Below are 19,842 nucleotides of genomic sequence, written 5' to 3'. Positions count from 1 at the left end.
TTTGAAATTGTAAATGTTATAAAAGTATACAATTACTTATAAACTTTAATAAATTACTATACACACACACACGAGTGATTTATAATATCCAACTTTAATGTCTATTAAACACCTAATTCAACTTCTAAAGCGTAAGGAAGGAGTTACATAGCATTTCCAGGTTCACTTATTTGCTGATGAAAGTTTTATTGAGGTTCAGAGTATTAACATGGTTCTTTAACATCCTACAACTAATGGCCTACAATTTTTACATGCGCTAGTATTTTTAATTTCTAAATATATCTAGGTCTTTCTTTAGGATAGCAGCCTTCTGTAGAGTAAAATGTGTCAGTATTTCAAAATGCTTTTCAGCTTTGATCTCATGTATTAACACAAGGATAGATCTTCTAACCTACTCTCCTAAACTTAAAGTTAGAATAACAATGCAGACTTTTCCGTCCATGGAAGGTGCTGGCAAACTAATTAAGCTCAAGCTATTTTATTTCACTCAGTTCCTGGAATAGGAAATAAAGGTCAAATTCTGCTCAAGGGAGGGAATCTAACATAAGTTCCTTCTTTCATAAAGGTAGGACTCTCAGGGGTTAAGTTCAGTATAATGGTAAACTAGAAATAAACCCACTTCCCACTCTTTTTCCTGTCCCCTAGCTCTTATCAACGCCCTGGCAACTGCAAGGAAAATCAAATCTCCGAATTGTAAATTGGCCCTTGCTTGAATCTAAAGCAGGAATTAACCACCCTGACCACAATAACTAATTGAGAAATAAACACATTATCCAAGCCAGGCCAATGAGACTTAATCCTGGATTTTTGCTGGAATTATTGGAAAACAGGCACTGTCCTTCTACTGTGCTAGATAACCTGGAGTTTTTGATAGTCATCTTCAACCCTGAAGGGGGGGAGAACCCAAGAGATGGAAAGACCAACCCCTGATGATATCATTTTAGCACTATGTCAGAAGCCAGGACTGTTCAGTCATGTTGAGCCAAATAAGTTATTTTTTGGTAAAGCTACTACAAATTGGTATTTATCACTTCCAATTTAAAGTGTTCTAACAAATACAACCAGAAATGCACATGTGATATGGTAGATGAATATATGTAATTTGGAGAAATATTATGATGTCCACTGACTCATCCAATATTTGCCATTTATTTATTCTATTTTACATTCCATGAGTGAAGGAGTATGGGTGATAGGACTAAAGTCACTACTATCTAAACTGGTACAGTTCTAGTGAAATAACTATGTTAGTATTGTCAAAGAATAAAATGCAAATAGTTGATATAGCCAAGTTAAGTTCAAAACTGTATGTTATTTTTAAATTTTTTTTTTCAACGTTTATTTATTTTTGGGACAGAGAGAGACAGAGCATGAACGGGGGAGGGGCAGAGAGAGAGGGAGACACAGAATCAGAAACAGGCTCCAGGCTCTGAGCCATCAGCCCAGAGCCCGATGCGGGGCTCGAACTCACGGACCGTGAGATCGTGACCTGGCTGAAGTCGGACGCTCAACCGACTGCGCCACCCAGGCGCCCCTGTTATTTTTAAAACAGAGCAAGTTTATGAATATTTCCCAGCAGGTTAAAAATACAGTTTTCCTTTTTCCTAAATAAAAGAAGGTGAAATTTGAAAAGTAGAGAAAAGACAAGAAAAAGCAACAATGTCTGGATGTTAAAAACCCTCAAAATGAAAATTTCATTTAAAGTGATGTAATATTGGCAACGCTCTTAGGTACTTTGCAAACACAAATGTAAACCTTTCCTGGAGTCCCCTCCACCCCTGCCATCCACCCACCTTCAATTTGGAACTCAAAGAATTTCCACAGAAAAAAACTCCAAGGAAAATGAACCGTAAATGAGTAAATGAAGACAATCAAAAATATTAAATGTACTAAAAAACTAAACATGCAGGGAAATGAGAGGTATCATGAATGAAACAACAGTCAAAATAGTCAAAAGAAAAGGTAACTAAGGACTTCAAATGCAAATATCAAAGATCAAAGCTTACAAAACAAGCTTGCAAATATGTACAGGAGAAAAATTTATTTTGAAAGAGACCAAAGATTTGAAAAAGAACTAAACAGAACCACTGAAATTGAAAAAGTCCCAAAAAAGAGAAGGGAAAAGGGGGGTTGGGGGGAGGCAACACAGAGGTATTACCTAAAGCAATAAGGGCCAAGACTCAGAATTGATGAAAAACACAAATCCATACATTCAATTTTAATGAATCCCAAAATGGGATATATAAGAAATCTACATCTAGGCAGAGCAGATAAATTTAAAATGGTCTTTAAAATAACCAGGTAAAGCAGACTTCCTTCATAGGATTATCACACTAACAGCTGACCTATCATCAACAAAGGAAGCTAGAAGATAGTGCAATAATATCTTCAATGTAAAGAGAAAAAAATTAAAAACTTCTATATTGTAGGGGCGTCTGGGTGGCTCAGTTGGTTGAGTGGCTGACTTCGGCTCAGGTCATGATCTCGCGGTCCGTGAGTACGAGCCCCACATCGGGCTCTGTGCTGGCAGCTCGGGGCCTGGAGCCTGCTTTGGATTCTGTGTCTCCTTCTAACTCTGCTCCTATCCTGCTTGTGCTCTATCTCTCTCTGTCTCTCAAAAATAAATAAATGTTAAAAAATTTTTTTTTTTTTTTAAAGAAAAAACTTCTATATTGTTTTCCAAAGTGGTTGAATCTTTTTGCATTACCTGTGGTTGTTTGGAACATGAATTATTCATGGTCCGGTATAAACTCCAGTATTTGTTCTGCTTGCTTCTTCCCCAGGCATCAAGCAGTTTTCTCACATGAATGTACTCCACAGTATTTGACTACTGCAAAGAGAATCCTCCGCATATCTGTGAGGCACTCTCTATGTGCAATTTCTCCCCTTTGGAACCTTGGTCCTGTGAGGCTACCATAATGGCCAGAATCACGAGTGTCATCCAATCATTTTATTTTAAATAAACTTACAGTCCTACTAAAACTTCTCTCAGGATCACATTTATAAATGTAAAATATATTTTTTAATACTTTCATAACACAACCTTAATTTTGTTATTTACAGATGTTAAAGGTTAAGGGTTTTGTTTTTGTGTGATTTTTTTATTGAAGGGCCAAAAAAAAAAAAAAAAAAGGAAGAATCCTTAATTTTACATGAAACCAAATAGAATCTATGCCAAAATGAGCTATGGGGTACAGCCAGTTCTGTAATTGTGTGGAGGAGGTTTCAATTATGCATTAATTACATAGCAAAGCCTCCAGCTGACTCAAACTGTAGGGGAGATGTCAGTTGCAATGAGGTGTTAAACAATGAAGGGAGTGTTTTATACTTAGAAGAAAAATTAGGCTTGGTCTACCCTAAGAATGTGGTCTTTTTAATTGTTTGGTTTCTCTGTTGTAAGCCTAAAGAGGGGGGGAAAAAAAACACTAAAATTTACTTTGTGATTTCTTTGCACTGTTTACTATCTACCATTATAAACAATATTTAAGATTTAGATTTGTAATGCATTCAGATGAGCACTGCAAAAGTCCTGGAGAATTAAAAAGTAAAGATAGAATTTCTTTTTAAACACTCCAAAATCTTACTGTGAATTTTCTGTAACCATTAAGATATTTATAAAAATTATAAATAGCTGTCAATTATTAAAAATTGTGAGAGCTGGAAATACCAAATTCACAAATCATAAAAATCAAAGAGCTAAAAGTGACCTTAAAAATCACCTGATCCAAATACAGTAAGTGCACAAAATGCAATACCAACAAGTATAATGACACTTCACAGGAACTAAAATCAAGTCCCAGGTACAGATACAACTATCATATATCAAAAAAGAAATCTGAAATTAGAGGGGCGCCTGGGTGGCTCAGTCAGTTAAGGGTCCAACTTTGGCTCAGGTCATGATCTCATGGTTTGTGGGTTCAAGCCCTGCGTCCGGCTCGGTGCTGACAGCTCTGAGCCTGGAGCCTGCTTTGGATTCTGTGTCTCCCCCTCTGTCTGCCTTTCCCCTGCTCATGCTCTGTCTCTATCATCTCTCAAAAATAAATAAATGTAAAAAAAAAAAAAAAAAAAAAGAAATCTGAAATTTGAAATAAATGCACTGAATGAGTTCACAGCTTGCACAAACACACACACAAAACAAACCTTGAATTTCAGATATACAAATCTACCCCTGTCCAATTTTCTCAGTGTGATCCTTTCTGCTTCTCATTTTCCTAGACATTTACTTAATATCCTTTATTGGGCAAACACTGTTTTTCAACAACGGAGATACAAATGACAACAGAGTAACAAGCCCTTTTCTCTAAGGAATTCACAATTTAGTTGGAATTGTGAATTCCAACTGGGTGCCAGATGCAAAACACAGAAGCCATCACAAAACAAAAAAATAGATACATATTTCACAGAATATAAACAATGAAAAAACAACTCTTGTATATTCATTAGGTGGAAAGAAAACACATGAATCTTCAAACTAAAAAAAAAAAAAAAGTTAAAGCAGTTAAGCAAATCCATTTTTTGCATGGGTCTGGCACAGTCTCAGTTACATTATCAAATCTATTTCAAAGAAGACCAAAATAATATGTCTTATTCACCCAATTGTAGATGACATGAGGAATTACTTGAGTAATCCACAACACTGTAAGAACACTAAATGATAAAAACAAAAATTTCTTCTTTCCCTACTGTTAATGGAAAAAAGTTTGGTGAAAATTTTATTCAAAAGTACTAAACAAGACTGTACAGATATACTGGTATGTGTCATATTACATGGATTTTTATACAGCTATTTTAAGACACAGGCACTTATATCCAATTCTGCGCTTGGTAAAACCTGAAATTAGTAAGTTTTACAACTCATTTTGTGTCTCATTTATAATTAGTCATAAGTTTGGAAGCAGTATGATTTTCTGTTTGGCAGTAAAGTTGCTTTTGTTTTCTTTCTTCAAGAATTATCACTGTTATTCCACCAAGAGAGAAGGCAGAGCATTCACATTCTTCCTTTGGCTACAAATTATGTTAATGACCAAAAATACTTTCCTAGTTACCACTAAAAATATTTAATAAGAATTTTCATTGTTAAACCAAATTACAAAATATTGTTATTGTAATTAATAGTGAATGTAAGACCTTGAATACTGCAAAAGAGTATTTTGTTCCAGAATAAAACCCAATTTCTTAATCAGAATGTTGGTTAAGAATCCCCATTATCCAAAAGTTAAAATAACTAAACTGGACATTGGGAGACCTGGTTGTATTTTCTGCTCTGCAACTACCAGAGTAGGTTTTAGGGTTATCTCTCAGCATTTTTTTTTTTTTTTCCAACGTTTATTTATTTTTTTTGGGACAGAGAGAGACAGAGCATGAACGGGGGAGGGGCAGAGAGAGAGGGAGACACAGAATCGGAAACAGGCTCCAGGCTCTGAGCCATCAGCCCAGGGCCTGACGCGGGGCTCGAACTCACGGACCGCGAAATCGTGACCTGGCTGAAGTCGGACGCTTAACCGACTACGCCACCCAGGCGCCCCTATCTCTCAGCATTTTCATTGAGAATAAGAGTATATTCTGAGATTCCTTTTTAGGTCTCAAAATCTAGAAAACAGTAATTTTCAAGTATTTTTTTAGATTATAAAAAAATCACTAGAGTTACATACCTTCTCACTAACACCACATAATTTATGAGAGGAGGTAGGTAAAGTTTTTCATGGCTGATATATTATTGCTGAGGTCTAATCTGATTTTGAACTTATCTTCAAGATGCGATTTAAGTTTGTAAACTGGTGTCAAAGAAAATTATACTTTTCATTATACTCTCAATAATAAGGCATTAAGATTCAGTTTTATCCCAAATGCTGGAACATATTTTATTTCTCATCAGTTGCAATAGGTGACTCCTAGTACACTAACACCACTATCATGTAAGCTCCAAAAAGGCTGAGCTCGCAGAACATTTATCTACATAGCACTTTGATTGTTAGTTACTGTTCTATGAGTGTTGAATAAATAAACTCAATATAGAAAAATTAAATACCTTATAAAATTCCAGTTCCAATAATACAGTGTTCCAGTAATTATAAAAATCCTTCCAAGAAATGTCAGATAAAATATAACAAATACCTGAAATGCATAGGTGAACTGGAAAGAAAATAGTCATGAGTCAGAAATCAACTGATGCTGCAGTGGATGAGAGTGGAAGACAGGAATACCTGCTTGAGACTTGGTTTTTACCACCCACAGAAAGGAAGGGCACAAAGAAGCTAGAACTGTAACCTTAGAAGAGGTAAATAAACAAACAACAAAAGGATGAACTTGGAGACAAAATTCTAATCAAGTTTTCTTTTTTTTAAAGTTTATTCATTTGAGAGAGTGCAAGTGCGAGCAAGCGGGGGAGGGGCAGAAGGAGAGGAAGAGAGAGAATCCCAAGCCCCATGGGCTAGATCCCATGAACCGTGAGATCATGACCTGAGCGAAAATCAAGAGTCAAAGGCTCAGACAACTGAGCCACCTGGGCGCCTCTCCAAGTTTTAAAGACGTGTATCCATCTTGATCTGGTTCAAGAGTAGGGGAGGAAGAAAGGAGTCCCAGATAATTTGTCAGCCAAGGGCCAACCCCTTGAATTGAGAATTTAACATAAAAAAACAACTTTAGATGTATTACATTCCTGCAGCACCCAACAAAAACAAATTTATAAAATAATTATGTAAGGGCGTGTCTTCGATCCAGAACTTCTTCAAATAATTAAGGTTAAAGCTTAGTGAGCAAAAGTCCAAATTCATAACAAATGCCAAGATTTAATCGCCATGTGTATAAGATAACTGGACAATTTGACAACCTCTATTTAATAAGGAGTACCATAACAGAGTACAAAACACTAGAAAAGTATTGCTGCAGAATACATTTAACCCCCTTCTCTCCAACTAATGACCACACCACCACTCTTAGCCTCCAAAACACTAGGCTGGGTTCTTCCATTTTCTTTCACTTACCAATAAAAAACAGAATGAACTACCTTAAAACAAAACCCTAAGTACCCACGAATGTTCAATATATATTCACCCATTTTAATAATCAGCATGATGGGAAAAAATTTAACTGACAAACACCACAGGATAGAATGACCACTGTTTCCTCAGAATAGCATTTTACTACACTCAAGCTATATGAACTCTGCAATAAATGTTTATAAATTATTGTGTCAAACTCATGAGCCTCTATGTGGGAACAGGAAAAAACAAATTTTTCCCCTTGAAAATATTTTATTAAAATGATTTTATTTAACTTATTACGCCTAGTACTACGTAAGCAACTATGTTTTTAACTGTGTTAAAAAGGACACAAGGGGCACCTGGGTGGCTCAGTCAGTTGGGCGGCCGACTTCAGCTCAGGTCATGATCTTGCAGTCCATGAGTTCTAGCCCCGCGTCGGGCTCTGTGCTGACAGCTCAGAGCCTGGAGCCTGCTTCATACTCTGTGTCTCCCTCTCTCTGACCCTCCCCTATTCATGCTCTGTCTCTCCCTGTCTCAAGAATAAATAAGCGTTAAAAAAAAAAAAAATTAGAAAAAAAAAAAAAAGGACACAAATATCGCCTACCTGAGCAAGGAGGCTGAGAACACTTGTGCCCCGCCATGCAGACATACATGCACACAAGCTCACGTTCACACACACCCCTTTCAGTTTTTAATGAAAGAAGATAGTTAATTTAGGTTAATGTACACTACACAAAAGTGCAATGCCTTAGAATAAAGTCCACTAACAATTCACAAATGCAAACAGCAAAAGGCCAAGAGCACAAATAAATCATGAGAATCTGGTATATGAAATTTAAAATGAGAGGAAAACATAGTGGATATCCTCCCGTCAAAAGCAAAAGTAGACATCCAGAAATCACTAGCAACCACTCATTATCTGCCATGCTAATAATAATGTTCATAAACTTGACAGCATTCCGAAAATCACTTATCTACCGCCCATTTTAAATCTTACTAATGTACATATCATTGCAAATTATTTAAAACAATTTTAGCATCACCATTTTTCTTCTGTAAATGACAACCACTACAAGTAGCATAAAGATTAAAAAATAATAATCATGATCCTAAAAGTGGCACACCTATTCATATTAATTAACATGAAGATAAATACTTCTAGAGAAGCTAGCTAGGTAAGGGAGAGATTAACTTTGTACACATTATCATGATTTGTATTTACTATAGCAAAGTGATACTACTGTGACTATACTCATTTTAAACAAGAAATGAGGAAGGAGGAGACTAAAAATTTCAGATATAAAATTCCAGTTACAAATAAAATGGTACACATTTCTAGCTACCAAATAAATAAATCACAGGTAATGTACAACATATCAACTATAGCTATAATACTGCATTGCATATTTGACAGTACTTAAGGGAATGGATATTTAAAGCTGTAATCACAAGAAAAACATTGGGGGGAGGGGGGTAGTTAAGGTGGCGGAGTAGCATGGAGACCCTGAGCTTGTCTTATCCCTGAAATACAGCTAAATCAGCACCAAACCGTTTTGAACACCTAGGAGCTTGATCTGAGGATTAACACAACAACCTGCATAACTTGAGCCAGAGAACTCAGCAGGTACACAGTGCGGGGAGGTGAACTGTGGAAGAGAAAAGCCATGGAGAGTAGGGAGCTGTTTTAGCAGAAAAAGGACAGAAAGAGAGAAAGGGGGAGAGTACAGTACATCAGGATCATGCAAAAAAAGCACTCCACCGAGAGTAGCTAGAGAGAAAGAGAGAGAAAGAGTGAAAACACTCACAGGGCACTGAACAAGAAATCTGTTCCCCAAAACCACTGACGGGAAGAAAAGAGAGGGTTTCAATATCACCAAAATTCTATAAACAGTGGAACAAAGTCTGTAGTTTCTGAGTTCAGTGCCTGGCGGTGCTCTGGTGAGGAAGTAGGGCAAATCCCCAGGAGCAAGGCAGAGGGGTCTGCGGGGTCTGAGGGCCACATGGGAAGAAGCGGTTCCTCTCCTTGGAGTGCATTTGATAGAAGCCATATGGTTTCCCCACAGGCAAAGGTCCCAGAGGACCCTGAAGAGCAGCCACGTTTGCTAGTATTGGGACAAAGACCCCAGAGTGTGGTGAAACCTAGCACCGGCTGTGTGCTGTGATTTGCCATAATCTCTGAACCTCTGACACTGTGTGATTGCACAAAGGTTTTCTGGAGCAAGCCGGCACCCAACCATTGCTCAGCAAGACCCTCCCCCAGAGAGCTGGAGCAGGTCCAAGCCACAGGGGTCTCTGAAATGTGCGGTTTTGAAACACAATCCCATCTGAGATAAAACTCTGGAAGGAAGTGCCACCTGGAAGGTAGACAGCTTGGACATGGAAAGGGTAGTGGACGGAGGCCTGAGACAAAGGAGGGGTGCTTGATGGCAAGTTGGTGAGAGCACAAAGTTTCTGTGCCAGAAGACCAGGGAGCTGAGTGAAGCCATTTCCACATCTCCCGTAAAGACAGATGTGTGTCACACTGATCCACCCAAGTAAGCTAAGCAAGGCCAACTCGTGGAGAATGGAGCTGTTACACCAAGCCCAACCCAACTGTGCCCTCCAAGCACATCCCCTAAAAGACCAGCACAAGTCATTCCACCTGCTTAGCCTACAAACTATAGAAGGCTTCACAGTTTCAGTTCTAGGGCAAACTGGATGTAACTTTATTTGGGTTTCATTCTGTGTGCTGGTTCATTTACTCATTTTCTTTGCTTAAATTGTTTTCTTTTTTTTTTTTTTTTTTCATTCTTTCCTTTCTTCCTCTTTCTTGGCTATAGAAAGAGAAAATTTTTATTTTTTTTTACTTTATTTTTAATTTTTTAAACTTTTTGTTCTATTTCATTTTCTTTAATTTTATTCTATTTTATTATATAAATTTCTTTTTAATTTTTAATTTTCTTACCATTTTTCTTTCCCCCTTTTCTCTATTCTATCAAGCTTCTTTGTACAAGCAGACCAAAACACATCTAGAATCTAGCTTTAACCTTTACTTGATTTTTTTTTGGTTTTAATTTTTTAATTTTTCTTTTTTATTTTATTAATTTTTTTCCTTCCACCAAAATGACAAAATAAAGGAATTCACTCCAAAAGAAAGAAGGGGAAGAAATGACAGTCAGGGGCTTAATCAACACAAATATAAGCAAGACATCTAAACTAGAATTTAGAACCATGATAATGAGAATACTGAGGCTGAAAAAAGCATAGAATGGGTTTCTCTGGAGACAAAGAAATAAAATATAGTCAGGACAAAATTAAAAATGCTGTAACCGAGATGCAAACTCGAATGGATGCCACGACAGCATCCAGTGAATCAGTGATACAGAAGATAAAATTATGGAGAACAATGAAGCAGAAAAAGAGGGAAACAAAGGGAAAAGATCACGATACAAGACTTAGAGAACTCAGTGACTTATTAAAAAAGAATGACATCTTATTAAAAAAGAAAAAAGAATGACTTATTAAAAAAGAATCCCAGAAGATGAAGAGAGAGAAAAAGGGGCAGAAGGTTTATGTGAGTAATAACACTGGAAAACTTTCCTAATCTGAGGAAGGACACAGACATAAAAATCCAAGAAGCACAGAGAAATCCCATTAGATTCAACAAAAACCAATCACTAAGGTATATCATAGTCAAATTCACAAAATACACAGAAAAGGAAAGAATTATGAAAACAGCAAGGGGAAAAAAGTCCTTAACCTGTAAGTTAAGACAGATCAGGTTGTAGCAGACCTATCCACAGAGACTTGGCAGGCCAGAAAGGAGTGGTAGGATATATTCAATGTGCTAAATCGGAAAAATATGCAACTAAGAATTCTTTACCCAGCAAGGCTGTCATTCAAAATAGAAGGAGAAATCAAGAGTTTCCCAGACAAACAAAAACTAAAGGAATTTGTGACTACTAAACCAGCCTGGCCAGAAATCATAGGGGGTTCATTGAGTGGGGAAAAGACAAAACAAAACAAAAAGACAAAAAGCAACAAAGACTAGAAAGGACCAAGAACATCACCAGAAACACCAACTCTACATGCCTGTAGGCAATACAATGAGACAAAATTCGTATCTTTCTGTACTCACTCTAAATGTCAATGGACTAAACGCTCTAACCAAAAGACATCAGGTATCAGAATGGATAAGAAAACAATACCCATCTATATGCTGTTTACAAGAAATTCATTTTAGACCTAAAGACACCTGCAGATTGAAAGTAAGGAGATGGAGAGCCATCTATCATTACAATGGTCATCAAAAGAAAGCCAGAATAGCCATATTTATATTAGATAAACTAGATTTTGAACCAAAGACTGAAACAAGAAATGAAGAGGGACACTGTATCATAATTAAGGGGTCTATCCACCAGGAAGATCTAACACTGTAAATATTTATGCCAACATGGGAGCACCCAAATATATAATTCTATGAATCACAAACATAAAGATACTCACTGATGATAATACCATAATAGTAGGGGACTTCAACACTCCACTTACAGCAGTGGAAAGATCATCTAAGCAGAAAATCAAGAAGGAAACAATGGCTTTGAAAGACACACTGGACCAGATGGACTTAACAGACATATTCAGAACATTTCATCCTAAAGCAGCAGAATACACATTCTTCTCAAATGCACATGGAACATTCTCCAGAACAGATCACATACTGGGTCACAAGTCAGCCCTCAACAAGCACAAAAAGATCAAGATCATACCTTGCATATTTTTAAACAACACTATGAAACTTGAAATCAACCACAAGAAAAAATTTGGAAAGACCATGAATACTTGGATATAAAAAACACCCTACTAAAGAATAAATGGGTTAACCAAGAAATTAAAGAGGAAATTAAAAAGTACACAGAAGCAAATGAAGATGAAAACACAACAGCCCAAAACCTCTGGGATGCAGCAAAGGCAGTTGTAACAGGGAAGTATATAGCAATCCACACCTTCCTAAAGAAGAAAGAAAGGTCTCAAATACACAACCTAACCTTACACCTAAAAGAGCTACAAAGAGAACAGCAAATAAAGCCCCAAATCAGCAGAAGCTGTTAAATAATAAAGATCAGAGCAGAAATCAATGATACTGAAATCAAAAAAACAGTAGAACAGATCAATGAAACCAGGAGCTGGTTCTTTCAAAGAATGAACAAAATTGATAACCCCCTAGCCAGACTGATCAAAAAGGGAAAAAAAGGGCCCAAATAAAATCACAAATGAAAGAGGAGAGATCACAAACACCGCAGAAATACAATCGTAAGAGAATATTATGAGCAATTATATGCCAACAAATTGGGCAATCTGCAAGAAATGGACAAATTCCTAGAAACATATAAACTACCAAAACTGAAACAGGAAGAAATAAAAAATTTGAACAGACCCATAACCAATAAAGAAATTGAATCAGTAATCAAAAATCTCCCAATAGACAAGATTCCAGGGCCAGATGGCTTTCCAGGGAAATTCTACCAAACATTTAAAGAAGAGTTAACATCCATTCTTTTGAAGCTGTTCCAAAAAAATAGAAATGGAAGGAAAACTTCCAAACTCATTCTACAAGGTTTTGATTCCAAAACCAAAGACCCCACTAAAATGGAGAAGTACAGATCAATTTCCCTGATGAACACGGATGTAAAAATTCTCAACAAGATCCTAGCAAACCGGATCCAACAATACATTAAAAGAATTATTCGACATAATCAAGTGGGATTTATTCCTGAGATGCAAGGCTGGTTGAGTATCTGCAAATCAATCAATGTGATACATCACATTAATAAAGAAAAGATAAGAACCACATGATTCTCTCAATAGATGCAGAAAACGCATTTGACAACATATAGCATCCTTTCTTGATAAAAACCCTCAAGAAAGGAGAGTTAGAAGGATCACACCTCAAGATCATAAAGGCCATATATGAAAGACCCACTGCTAACATCATCCTCAGTGGGAAAAAAAGAGCTATCCCTCTATAGTCAGGAAAACGACAAGGATGTCCACTCTCACTACTGTTATTCAATATAGTGTCAGAAGTCCTAGCCTCAGCAATCAGACAACACATAGAAATAAAAGGCATCCAAATTGGCAAGAAGAAAGTCAAACTTTCATTCTTTGCAGACAATATGATACTCTATGTGGAAAAACCAAAAGACTCCACTTTAAAAACTGCTAATCTCCACTAAAGAACTGATAATACATGAAATTCAGCAAAGTCGCAGGATATAAAATCAATGAACAAAGCGGCTGCATTTCTATACATCAATAATGAAGCAACAGAGAAATTAAGGAATGAACCCCATTTACAATTGCACCAAAACCCATAAAATACCTAGGAATAAATAAACTTAACCAAAGAGGTGAACAATCTATACACTGAAAACTATAGAAAGCTTATGAAAGAAATTGAAGAAGACACAAAGAATTGGAAAAACATTACATGCTTATGGACTGGAAGAATATTGTTCAAATGTCGACAGTACCCAAAGTAATCTATATATTCAATGCAATCCCTAACAAAATAATAACATCAGCATTCTTCACAGAGCTAGAACAAACAATCCTAAAATTTGTATGGAACCAGAAAAGACCCCAAATAGCCAAAGCAATCCTAAGAAACAAAACCACATAGCTGGAGGGATCACAATTCCAGACTTCAAGCTGTATTACAAAGCTGTAATCATCAAGACAGTATGGTATTGGCACAAGAACAGACACACAGATCACTGGAACTGAATAGAGAACCCAGAGATGAACCCACGAAAGTATGGCCAACCAATCTCTGACAAAGCAGGAAAGAATATCCAGTGGAAAAAAGACATCAGCAAATGGTGCTGGGAAAACTGGACAGTGACATGCAGAAGAATGAACCTGGAGCACCTGCTTACACCATATACAAAAATAAACTAAAAATGGATGAAAGACCTAAACCTAAGACAGGGAGCCATCAAAATCCTAGAGGAGAAAACAGGCAGCAGCCTCTTTGACCTTAGCCACTTCTTACTTGACACGTCTCCAGAGGCAAGGGAAACAAAAGCAAAAATGACCTATTGAGAGCTCATCAAGATAAAAAAACCTCTGCACAAAGATGGAAACAATCAGCAAAACTAAAAGGCAACTGATGGAATGGGAGAAGGTATTTGCAAATGACATATCAGATAAAGGGTTAGTATCCAAAATCTATGAAGAACTTACCAAACTCAATACCCAAAAAACAAATAATCCAGTGAAGATGTGTGTAAAAGACACGAATACTTTTCCAACAAAGACATCCAGATGGCTGACAGGCACATAAAAAAATGCTCAACATCACTCATCATCAGGGAAAGAGAGATCAAAACCACAATGAAATGCCACCTTACACCTGTCAGAATGGCTAAAATGAACAATTCAGGCAACATTAGATGTTGGCAACGATGCAGAGAAACGGGAACCGTTTTGCACTGCTGGTGAGAATGCAAACTGGTGCAGCCACTCTGGAAAACAGTATGGAGTTTCTAAAAATAGAACTACCCTACGACCCAGCAATTACACTACTAGGTATTTACCAAGGATACAAGAGTGCTGATCCAAAGGGGCACATGTACCCCAATGTTTACAGCCGCACTATCAACAATAGCAAACATATGGAAAGAGCCCAAATGTCCACTGACTGACGAATGGATAAAGAAGATGTGGTATATGTGCTATATATATATACACAATGGAATATTACTCAGCAATCCAAAAGAATGAAATCTTGCCATTCACAACAATGTGGATGGAACTAGAGTGCATTAGGCTAAGCAAACTAAAAAAGAGAAAGACAAATATGTTTTCACTCATATGTGCAATTTAAGATACAAAAGAGATGAATATAAGGGAAGGGAAGCAAAAATAATATAAAAACAGAGAGGGAGACAAACCATAAGAGACTCTTAGATACATAGACCAAACTGAAGGGTGCTGGTGGGGTGTTGGGTGGGAAGAAGGACTATGGGGTGAGAGGCATTAAGGAGGACACTTGCTGGGATGAGCACTGAGTGTTGTATGTAAGTGATGAATCACTAAATTGTACTCCTGAAACCATTATTACACTATATGTTAACTAACTTGGATTTAAAATTAAAAATAAATAAATAAAATTATTTTATCAAAGTTAAAAAAAACAAAAAAAATTTTGTAACTATGTACGGTGATGGATGTTAACTAGATTTCTGTGGTGATCATTTTGCAATATATACAAATATTAAATCTTTACCCTATTCACCTGGAACTAATAAAGGTCAATAATACTTTAAAAATTTTTTCTCAGAAAGCTAAGTATCTGGAAATTTTAACATAAGATATGAGCTTCATTCAACTAACTTTTCCCAAGGTCTGGGTTAAAAAACTACGTTCCCAACCTCCATCCACCTCACAAGGTATATACCTAATATATACAGAAGTTGGTATCACTTTTCCCATTCAACTAGAACTTGGGAGAAGGGCAGAGGGAGAGAAACCGAATTTGTTTTGGAACTTCCTCAAGCTCTTCAGGTAAAAGTCAAAAGAAAATAATTCATATTAAAATTTACTATAATAGTACCCTTTTTATTAAGAACTTTAGCCAAAAATTTCTGTAATTTTCCCTAAAGGATCCAGAGTGAAAAGAATATACAGCAGATCTTTGAACCACATTGGTTTAAACTGCATGGGTCCACTTATCCATGGATTTTTTTTATATATAAATACAATACAGTACTATATATGTATTTTCTCCTCCTTGTGATTCTTCTAATGAAATTTTTTCTCTAGCTTATGTTATTATAAGGATAGAGTACATAACACATATAAAATACAAAATACTTGCTATCTGACTGTTATGTTATATATTAATTATTTTATCAGTAAGGCATCCAGTCAACATTAGGCTACTAGTAGTTAAGTTTTTGCAGGAGTCAAAAGTAGTACATAAATTTTCAACTGCGCAGGGGTCGGCACCTCAAACCCCTGGATTGTTCAAGAGTCAACTGTACTTTGTTTTGAAAATAATATTTCAGACTATCTGCAAAGTCGATAGTACAGACACTGAAATTGTTTTCTCCAAATAAGGAATACCAAATTCTTAACTACTAATTCTCAACATTATCTCCATATCCTAACAAATTACTTACTTCAGGTCCTGTAGAAGGTCCTTTGCATTAAGCATGGTTATTAAAGAGGTGGTAGCTGCAGGAATTATGATAATGGGTGTTCGAGATCCTGTAAAGACAAAATTTTAAAGGTACCAAATATGCTGTTATTATCATTAAAAGACATAGACTTGCCCAATTAAAACTTTAAAGTTTGTAAATTTATAATCTTAGTTCCTTTGACCTAAAAAAATATTTTAAGTCAGCAGTAATATTCAAAATATTTGGTAATGAGTATGACCTGAGCACTGACTACCAAGCACAAACATTTGGTGTAACTTCAGAGTCTCAGCTTTCATTTTGTAATCTAGCTTATTTACTTTTACTTTTTAAAATAAATTTAGAATCAATAGGCACAACCTCACCTTTCTTCTGATTTGGGGGAGGTCTTGCTTGAGAAACTGTTAAGAGGGGAAAAAACTGAGTGTTAGAAACATCGCATTTTTATTTTCAAAATACAAATACAAATAAAATAAGTAAATAAAGTAAAAAATAAAAATACAGATATGGCCTAAAACTTATTTGTATTTACATATGACCAGTTATAAAATTTTAAAATATACTGAATCTTCTCAAATAACCTCAATCTTCTCAAATAATTTACTTCTGTTTCACAAAAACATTAAAATGTCCTACCAATACTCAACATTCTGTAGTAACAATGAAAGTGGATATACTACATTGCTGGACACTGAGTATCTACATTAATGGATTTTAAAGTCTAGCAAAGGAAGCAAAAAGTTTAATTAACTGATAACCAATGTAATAAATGCAAAAACAGAATATTACAAGAACACGAAACACTGTGGGAAGGACTGGGAGGGGAAAATGTGCTTAAACATTTGGGAGGAAAAAGGTATTAATGGGAACATTTGGGAGGAAAAAGGTATTAATGGGAACTAAAATATTTCTTACATTTTTGTTACATTTGTTTTTTGTTTATTAGAAGAAAACATTATAGGCAATGAGTCATGTGAAGGCCTATATTATTTTGAACTGCCTATATTTATTAATAATTGTGAATGTGTTATAAAAACACAAATATTCATCTTCTCATTATTTGTATATGTAATAGACTTTATAATGCACAGAAACATTTGTTGGTATAATAAGAGTAGTATCAGACTGGTTCAAGATTAATATATTTTAGAATTTGAAAATGCTGTACATTCAATTTTCAGTATTTACATATATAATAAAAAACATACTGACTGCTTTCTATGTGTCATGTACTGTGTTAGAAATTCCATTTTTTAAAATCATAAAAATAAATATTTAGGAGATTTAAAATTCTAACTCAACATCAGTTGTTAAAAACAGATTACCATTTTTAAAGGGATACATGCATTTTTGGAATATGTTCTATTTTAAAAGCAGTAAAATTCTACATTTTAATTTAATACTTTGTAATAGCTATTTATTGTGGTAAACTTCTATGGAGTCCAGCAGTAGGATTCTTCCAGTCACATAAAGCAGAGAAAGATATATATAAATAGAAGTCCACACACATACATATTTATTATAGTGTCCTCATCTCTTCTTGCTGAGAAAAAAAACCCTAAAACTTTCTTAAATCATTTTTAGAACTAGGATTCACAGATACACTTGATTAGCTAGACAGCATCATTTGGAATATAATACAGTCTCAGTAAATATCTGGTATTTGTTAGAGGAATAAAGCCATGACAGGATGGATAGAATACATGGATAAACAGGAGACAAGAGTTGCTAGGAGAATGACTAAGGGGGAACAACAAAAAAGAAATCTTTGAAACAACACTGGTTTGGTAAAGAAGCTCACGATGGACTCCTGAATTTAGGAAAAAATTCACTGAAATCAAGGCTGAGAAGATGTGATGTAAGAAAAAGACAAAATATAAAAGCTTACATATTAAAAATAAAGTCTAAAGATTTGATTAAAAAAAAGCTACAAAAAAAATATAAATAGGTTCCCTAGTAAAGTAAGGACCAAGGTACAGACACTGTGACAAACTTGATTTTTATTTTTTGAAAGAGAGAGAGAGAGAGAGAGAGAGAGAGAGAGAGAGAGAGAGAGAAAGCACAAGCAGGAGAGGGGCGGGAGAGAGGAGTGAGCAATAATCCCAAGCAGACTCAATACTGCCAGCCACGGAGCCCGATGCAGGGCTCAAACTCACCAAAGGTGAGATCATGACCTGACTGGATGTCAAGACACTTAACTGACTGAGCCACCCAGGTACCCCTATGATAGACATAATTCAAAGTGAGAGGGGGAGGAAAGTGTAGAATAACACCAGTCCATATGACAAAGTGATTAAGAGCAAGAATCTGTACTCAGATGATCTCAATTCCTATCCCCATTTTGCCACTTCCTAGGCAAATTACCCTAGCAAGTCGAATTGAGAGACTGCTCAGTCTCGGTTGTCCTCAACTATAAAACAGTAATAATAGTCTCTATATCCTGAAACTGCTGTGAGAATCTTAAAGACAACAATGCACCTTAACTCCTTAATCAGGTCTTGGCGCATGCATATTCAATATTTAGTGAACCCTGCGGCTACAGCTAAATGCTTAATGCTACTGCTCCTGGTACCACTAACACTACCACTGCACTTTAGCAAATGCCATGACTGAAAATGTACGAGCTGAGAGTAAGTAATTATTATTGTTATGTTTGATTTCAAATATAATTACAGTCTTCACTTAAATATTCAGAGCCTTATGTACAAGGCACTCTTATTACTATAAATAAAACAGAAATAATCCCTGCCCTCAAAGACTCTCCAGTGAAGTAGGGGAGCCAGAGCATGAACAAGCAAGCACACAAACACACATAAACAAATTTGAACATGTGATATTAAAGAGCAAAAGGAACATATCCTGACAGAAAAGTATCCTTTGGCTAGAATGCTTACAGAAAGCCTCTCAAAGGAAGTGGCATTTAAACTAAGATTTCAAGAATGAAAAGGAGCCAACTTGCAAAGAACAAGTGTCCGAATGGTCCAGAGAAGAGGTAGGAATGTGAGCAAATGCCGAAGACAGGAAGAAACTGCTGTGCATAGGGAACTGCACATGTGCACACTACAGGGACAAAAGAAAGAGTGGCGGGAGATGAGGTTAAAAATACACGCAGGAACCAATTTATATAAGGCCTCTAGGTAATGTTAGGTTTGTATTCAAGTGCCACTGAAGAACTCTGTAACTTTTAAGGCAACATGTGACATAGTTTGATTTTCATGTCACATCTTCTGTAAAAGAAAAACAATAGATTTAGGTAAGAGATCAAAAGGGGACACACATGAAAGCAGAAAGCTCAGTCAGGACTCGTAACAACAGTCCACAAAGGTGCTACTCAAATTAAGTGTAATGGTAAGGGGTTTTTTTTGTTTGCTTTTTTAATTTCCAATCCAAGGTCAAGTGAATAAAATGCAGTAACAATGAATTGCTAGAAAATGATCATGCACGTGGATGTTGTGACAGTATCATACTACCAATTTCTATATGTATCTTGTTGGGAACCAGAAATAGGTCATGGACTTCATGATGTACTGGTATAGAGAAATGTAATTCATGTAAACAAATGAGTTGTGGGAGAAGATAAAGAGACAAATTTGAAACACAGAAAAAGTAAATTTGACAGAAGTCAGTGACATATTAGATAAGAGCAATAAGCAAATGTGAAGAGTGAAGGATGAAGA

General features: G+C 36.0%; 1 protein-coding gene across 1 annotated transcript in view; it reads right to left on the bottom strand.

Moving 5' to 3' along the window:
* The window catches only part of CDC73 (cell division cycle 73), a 137,835-nt gene that overhangs the window by 22,058 nt on the left and 95,935 nt on the right, over positions 1-19,842 (bottom strand). Inside the window, exons 12-13 of the mRNA XM_025927830.2 lie at positions 16,531-16,566; positions 16,148-16,235 (exon numbers count right to left, since the gene is read on the bottom strand). Coding sequence (XP_025783615.1) covers positions 16,148-16,235; positions 16,531-16,566 — 124 coding nt within the window. The remainder of the gene's footprint in view (positions 1-16,147; positions 16,236-16,530; positions 16,567-19,842) is intronic.

The sequence above is a fragment of the Puma concolor genome, chromosome E4 (assembly GCF_028749965.1).
Source record: "Puma concolor isolate L17-30 chromosome E4, mPumCon1.1.hap2, whole genome shotgun sequence".
Lineage (NCBI taxonomy): Eukaryota > Metazoa > Chordata > Mammalia > Carnivora > Felidae > Puma > Puma concolor.
The sequence above is the reverse complement of the archived record's forward strand: the minus strand, read 5'-3'. Positions and strand labels throughout refer to the sequence as shown.